Source organism: Myotis brandtii, unplaced genomic scaffold, assembly GCF_000412655.1.
Source record: "Myotis brandtii unplaced genomic scaffold, ASM41265v1 scaffold987, whole genome shotgun sequence".
Lineage (NCBI taxonomy): Eukaryota > Metazoa > Chordata > Mammalia > Chiroptera > Vespertilionidae > Myotis > Myotis brandtii.
The window spans coordinates 263,118-269,713 of NW_005372107.1; the positions used below are offsets into that span (position 1 = coordinate 263,118).

A 6,596-nucleotide genomic window follows, 5' to 3' on the forward strand; every position below is an offset into this window, starting at 1 on the left:
AACCTGGGCATGTGGCCTGACCAGGAATCGAACCAGCAACCTTTTGGTGCCCGGGACCATGCTCAATCAACTGAGCCACACCATCCAGGGCAACAGTGGACATCTTTAACCATGGTTATACCTTAGGTTATAACTGGAGGCAACCAAGATACCCTTCAGGTGGTGAATGGATAAACTGTGGTACATCCAGACCACAGTATAATTTAGTGCTAAAAAGAAATGAGCTATTAAACCACAAATGACATGGAGGTGATTTTAATGCATATTACTAAGTAAAAGAAGCCAGTTTGAAAGGTTACTTATGGATATTCCAATTATATGACATTCTGGAAGAGGTAAAATTATGCAGATTGTAAAAAGATCAAGGGTTGCCGGGCTGGAGGAAGAGAAGGATAAAGAGGTGGAGCACAAGGGGATTTCAGAACATGAAACTACTGTGTATGAGAGTATAATGGCCGGGACATGCCATAATATATTTGTCCAAACCTACAGAATGTACACAAAGAGTGAACCCTAAGCCTGGCCGGTGTGGCTCAGTGGTTGAGCATTGACCTATGAACCAGGTCACAGTTCTATTCCTGGTCGTGGCACACCCAGTAGGGGCCTTGCAGGAGACAGCTAATCAATAATTCTCTCTCATCATTGATGTTTCTATCACTCTCTCCCTCTCTGAAATCAATAAAAAATATATTATTTAAAAAAAAGAAAAGAGAGAGAACCCTAATGTAAAGTCTGGATTCTGGTGATAATGATGTGTCAATGCAGGTTCATCAATTCTAACGAACATACCAATCTGGTGGGGGGTGTTATAAATGGGAGAGGCCCTGGCCAGTGTGGCTCAGTGATTAGAATGTCGGTCTGCAGACTGAAGGGTCGAGGGCTTGATTCCCAGTCAAGAGCATGTACCTGGGTTGCAGGTTCCTTCCCTGGCCCCCATCTCGATGCTTGTGGGAGGCAACCAATTGATGTCTCTCTCACATTGATGCCTCTCACTCTTTCTCTCTCTCTCCCTCCATCCCTCCCTCCCTCCCTTCTTCCCTTGCTCCCACTCTCTTTATAAAATAATCAATGGAAAAATATCTTCAGGTGAGGATTAACAGAAAAAAAATAGGTGAGGCTGTGCATGTGTGAGGGCCGAAGGTATAGGGAAATCTGTGTATCTTCTGCTGGATTTTAATGTGAATGCAAAACTGCCCTAAAAAATAAAGTCTATTATTTAAAAACATAAACACAAACATAAGGTTATATATTACTTTGAAAAAAGAAGTATTGTATGCAGGAATAAATGTACCTATGGAATGGAACCAGAAGGTCACTGTTCCATTCCCTGGGCATATGCCCAAGATGTGGGCTTGATCCCCAGTAGGGGGCATGCAGGAGGCAGCCAACCAATGATTGATTTTCACTCATCATTGATGTTTCTCTCTCTCTCTCTCCCCCTCTCCCTTCCTCTCTGAAATCAATAAAAACATATTTTAAAAAGAGTAGATGAGTAAGTAAAAGACATGTAGGATCTGACCCAGACATAGGAAAGACAGAATCTAGCTCCTCCTGTGTGAAAATCTCCAACAATATTTGTGCCTATGGTACTATGTCGGATTTGAATATTCTATCTATAAAATTCCAATGGGGTATGTATCAATGCACTTTTTCAACATTAAGCTCCTATTATGTTGAGGATAAAACATAGGCATGCTATTTGGAGAATTGATTTTTTTGGAGAAAAAAGTTACAGGTAGGAAAACTGTCACTGCAATGTTACTTAAAACAACAAAACTCCTAAACCCCCTTAATGTCTATGAGTGTTAAGTAGTTAAAAATTAAAAAGTGGCCCTAGCTGATTTGGCTCAATGGATAGAGCCTCAGCCTGTGAACTGAAGGGTCCCGGGGTTCGATTCTGGCCAAGGGCACATGCCTGGGTTGTGGGCTTGATCCCCAGTAGGGGGCGTGCAGGAGGCAGCCAATCAATCATTCCCTCTCATCATTGATGTTTCTATCTCTCTCTCTACCTCTCACTTCCTCTCTAAAATCAATAAAATATATTTAAAAAAAAATTAAAAAGTGTGTCAATAATAGAAATACTACATAATCATAAAAAGTAAATGTTATATTAAATGAAAAAGCCCTATTTAATATTAGATATAATTGTGAATATTAATTAAGCTATGGATACACGAGGAAGAGAATATAAGAAAATAATAGTTAATGTGTCATCAGTGAAGTAATAAAGTTAGAGAACTTGTGGTCATTTCTACTAATTTGTCCACATATTTTTGAAGTAAAATGAATAATGACAAATAAAACCAACATTAAAAGCAAGTACAAAGTAAACAGGTCTTTAAATGCCTGGTGTTCTCCTTGAGTTATCTCAGGAAAGGGAACAACACGTGATCTTCTGAGTAGTGAGCTAGAATTTTTAACAGTAAAAAAGTGAACCATACGCACCTTAAGTGTGGTCATTCTTGTCTTCTTACTTCTGCAAATGTAGGTCCTGGCTGAGATATGGAGAGTCCTGGCAGGCAGATCTGTGCCTGGGAGTGTCTGAAAAGACAGAAAAAGGGCATGAAAGGGTGACCGGGATGTTGCTCACCTCCCTGAACACTTCCTGTGAATTAGTCAAGGAGCCCCTTTCTTGAGGTGGCTGCTGCTGTACACAGCTTGGCGCGATCTCAGCAGGGCCTCCATTCCTGCACCACACACACACTGGCACCATCTCCAACACTGCCTTGTGGTACCCAAGGTCACAAATCAGACTCTGGTATGATACAAATTGAGACAATAGAATGTCCAGAGCAAGGATCATCTCTGGAGCAGCAATATATGGGTTCAAATCCTAGTTCAGCACCTCACGGAGATGGGTTGTCTTGGGCAAATTAATAACATCTCTTTTCCTCAATTGTGTCATATGTACAACTGAGAGAATATCAGTTCCAAATTAACTGAACTCTTCAGAGCTGGAAAGCACTTTAAATACTAAAAGGATTTCTTATTTTTTATAGCTATAGTAAAAAAGATGGTATTTTATAATATGAAATTGGTCTATAATGTGATCACTACCAAAAGACATTGTATGGTACCTGTACTTCTGAAGTGATTGTTCTGTTCTGTGAAGGTCACTCATAACTTCTGAAAAATCTGTTGACTCTGCCTCATTGTCTTCCCTAACAATGTGAAACTTTAGCAATAATTTTTAAATGACCACAGACAACTGTTTTCTAAAACAACAACAACAACAACAACAACAACAACAAATTGGTTTCTCGTATCTGATAAGAAACACAAGATTCTGGACAAGATTTGTGGAAAACAGTTTTGGCAGTTTCTTAAAAAGTTATTTCTAAAGTTACCAATCACCAAGCAATTCCACTTCTAGGTATCTATCAAAGAGAAATGAAAACATATCTCCACACAAAAACTTATACCTAAGTGTTTATAAAACTGTTATTCATAAGAACCCCAAACAGGAAACAACTAAAATGTACACCTATGTGGGTGAATGGATAGGGAGAGTATGGTATATCCACAATAAAATATTCATGGGCAATAAAAAGGAATGGAATTATGATATATACTACAACATGATCTTGAAACATTATAAGTTAAAGAGCCAGTCTCAAAAGACCACATATTGTAGTATCCCATTTAAATAAAAGGTTGAAAAATACAGAGACAGGAAGTAAGCTAGTGGTTGGTCTGAGATATCAGAATGAGGATTAACTATATATGGGAACTAGAGGGCCGGTACATGAAAACTCATGCACTGGAGGGGGGGGTCCCTCAGCCCTGCCTGGCCCCTCTCACAGTCTGGGAGCCCTGAGGGGCGGGAGGCGACCTGGCTATGAGGGGAAGCCGACACCCCCATCACACCTCTGCTGCTGCCCCTGCCGGCAGCGCAAGCCTTGGCCAGCCCTGGTTACCTGAGCCTCGGGCGGCCTTGGGCAGCTTGGCAGCCGCCACCCGAGGCTTGCCTGCACCTTGGGCCGGCCCTAATGACTGGGGGGCTCTGGTGGGACTGAGGGGACTGGGCATCACCATCTTGTGGCTATGGGCACTGCCATCTTTGTAATGGGGCAATGGTCAATTTGCATATTCCCTCTTTATTAGCTAGCATGGCAGAGAGAACGAAGATGGTGGTGTAGGTAAATGCCAGTACTCACATTCTCCCACAACCACTTCAAAGTTACAACTAAAATACAGAACAACCATCATTCAGAACCCCCTGAAATCTGGCTGCATGGAAGTCCTATGACTAGAAAAGTAAAGAAGAAAGTGCATCGAGACTGGTCAGAGGGATGGAGGCACAAAACAGGCTGGTCCAACACACATGTGGTGTTTTTTTTTAACTCGGGAGGGATAGATATATTGGCTGTGAGGTCTCCCGCGAGGAGCAAGGGGTCCCAGCCCCACACCAGACCCCCACCCAGGGTTCCAGGGCTAGAAAGAGAAGTCTCTGTATCTTTGGGGTGTAAAAACCACCAGGGATTGGGACTGAGTGATACGGAGGCTGCTGGAGAACCAGGCATTTCCTCTTAAAGGGCCAGCACAGGAGTTACACAGTCCCGCTCCCTCTGAGCTCCAGCGCTGGACAGCAGCATTGGTGGAATCAGGGACATACGGGAGGAACTGGATTGTCTGGCATTGGGGCAGGAACACAGGGACGGCTTTTTCCCAGACAAGGGTGCTTGCAGGGGTCATTGTTCCTGTGCTGGGACCTTCCCCATTGCAGTGCTGACTGGCAGCCATATCTGAGTTTCCATCAGCATGCTCACAGAGTTCACTCCACCCTGGTGATTCCCTGAGAAACCTGCCCCATCCAACTTGCAGCCCCACCCAAGTTGTTTGCAGTGGCTTTTCTGTCTGAATGTCCTGTCCTGGTTCAGGCTTTAGACTTTCCTAAAATCTCTCAAACAAGGAGCAGCTGGTGTCAACATGCCCCATATCTTTAATAATAAAAGCATAATATGCTAAATAGACCAGACGTCCTTCTGGATGTCCTTCCAGACGACCTTCTGAATGAAGCCATGGTGGTGGTGGGGGGGGAGTGCTAAGGCAGAGGCGGCCATGGCAGCAGGCGGGGGCCGAGGCAGAGTCAGCCGCTGCGGCATCAGGGGATGAGCCCCTTGCACAAATTTCGTGCATCGGGCCTCTAGTCTATCAATAAGATATCCAAGACTTGGCACTAGCACTAGCCTGCCTTGCTTCACAGCTTGGCCTACCCTGGGCACCTCCAAGCCCAATACAAATAGCAAACAGCAGCCATCTGCAGATCCTTCTGTAGCTCCTGACGGGTGGCCCCAAGCAGTGGCAGACTTTGCACGTCCCAGAAGGCCCCAGAGCCAGTGTACCTGGTGGACAGCTTCAGATTATACCAGATTACAACTCTACACATCACAAGCCACACACTCAAGCAGTAGACTCTGTGAGCACCAAAGCCCCACTGAAGCATGTCCTGCTCCATAGGGGTGTCTCTTGCACAGTGGCTCTTCCACTGTAGTCGCAGCTGGTCCTCACAGTCAATTGGCCTGGAGGTCAACTCCTCGCAATCAAGGCTGAACTACAATAAGACTGTGCACACAGCCCACACAGGGGCACACCTAGAGGGCCTAGCTCAGGTGTCTGGGGAGGCTGAGCCACTGGGCCCTATAGGACACCTACTACACATGGCCAATCTACCAATTCCAGGAGACATAGCAACTCAACCTAATACGTAGGAACAAACACATGGAAGCTGCCAAAATGTGGGACAAAGAAACATGTGACAAATGAAAGAACAGAAGAAATCTCCAGAAAAAGAACGAAATGAAATGGAAACAAGCAAACTACTAGGTAAAGAGTTCAAAACAACGGTTATAAGTTTGCTCAAGGATCTTAAAGAGAGGTTCAAGGGACTTAGACTTTCAAGGAACTTAATGAGAATTTCAAGGATCTTAGTGAGAATTTTAAAGACATGAAAAAGGACCAGTCAGGTGCAGCCACTATGGAAGACAGTATGGAGTTTCCTCAAAAAGTTAAAAATGGAACTCCCATTTGACCCAATAATCCCACTGCTAGGAATATATCCCAAGAAAACAGAAACACCAATCAGAAAGGATATATACACCCCTCTGTTCATAGCAGCACAATTCACCATAGCGAAGATCTGGAAACAGCATAAGTGCCCATCAGTAGATGAATGGATTAGAAAACTGTGGTACATCTACACAATGGAATACTATGCTGCTGTAAAAAAGAAGGAACTCTTACCATTTGCAACAGCATGGATGGAACTGGAGAGCATTATGCTAAGTGAAATAAGCCAGTCAATGAAGGAAAAATACCACATGATCTCACACATTCATGGATAATAAAAAATAGATACAGAGGTCCGCGCCCCACTGATTCTGGTCCCGGAGCGTCGCCCGGCACGCCAGCTAGCGAGCTGCCCCTGCCACCCTCTTTCTTCGTTAGCTCCTCTCCTTCTCGCTCAGCTTGCTGGGAGCGTGAAAAAAGAAGACCGGGGGAAGCTCCAAACCCCTTCTGCTCCTGCCCATCGCGAGTGCAACTACCGCCATGGGCCTCACCATCTCCTCCCTCTTCTCCCGCCTCTTCGGCAAGAA

The 6,596-nt window shown here is 44.4% G+C and overlaps 1 protein-coding gene across 2 annotated transcripts in view; it reads right to left on the minus strand.

Moving 5' to 3' along the window:
- LOC102259997 (zinc finger protein 234-like) overlaps positions 1 to 6,596 on the minus strand; it is a 24,542-nt gene that overhangs the window by 13,579 nt on the left and 4,367 nt on the right. For both annotated transcript variants that reach the window (XM_014533539.1, XM_014533538.1), the window contains exon 2: positions 2,446 to 2,541. Coding sequence is in view for 1 of the 2 variants with exons in the window: in XM_014533538.1 (XP_014389024.1) it covers positions 2,446 to 2,460 (15 nt within the window). In the remaining variant the exon portion in view is untranslated. The remainder of the gene's footprint in view (positions 1 to 2,445; positions 2,542 to 6,596) is intronic.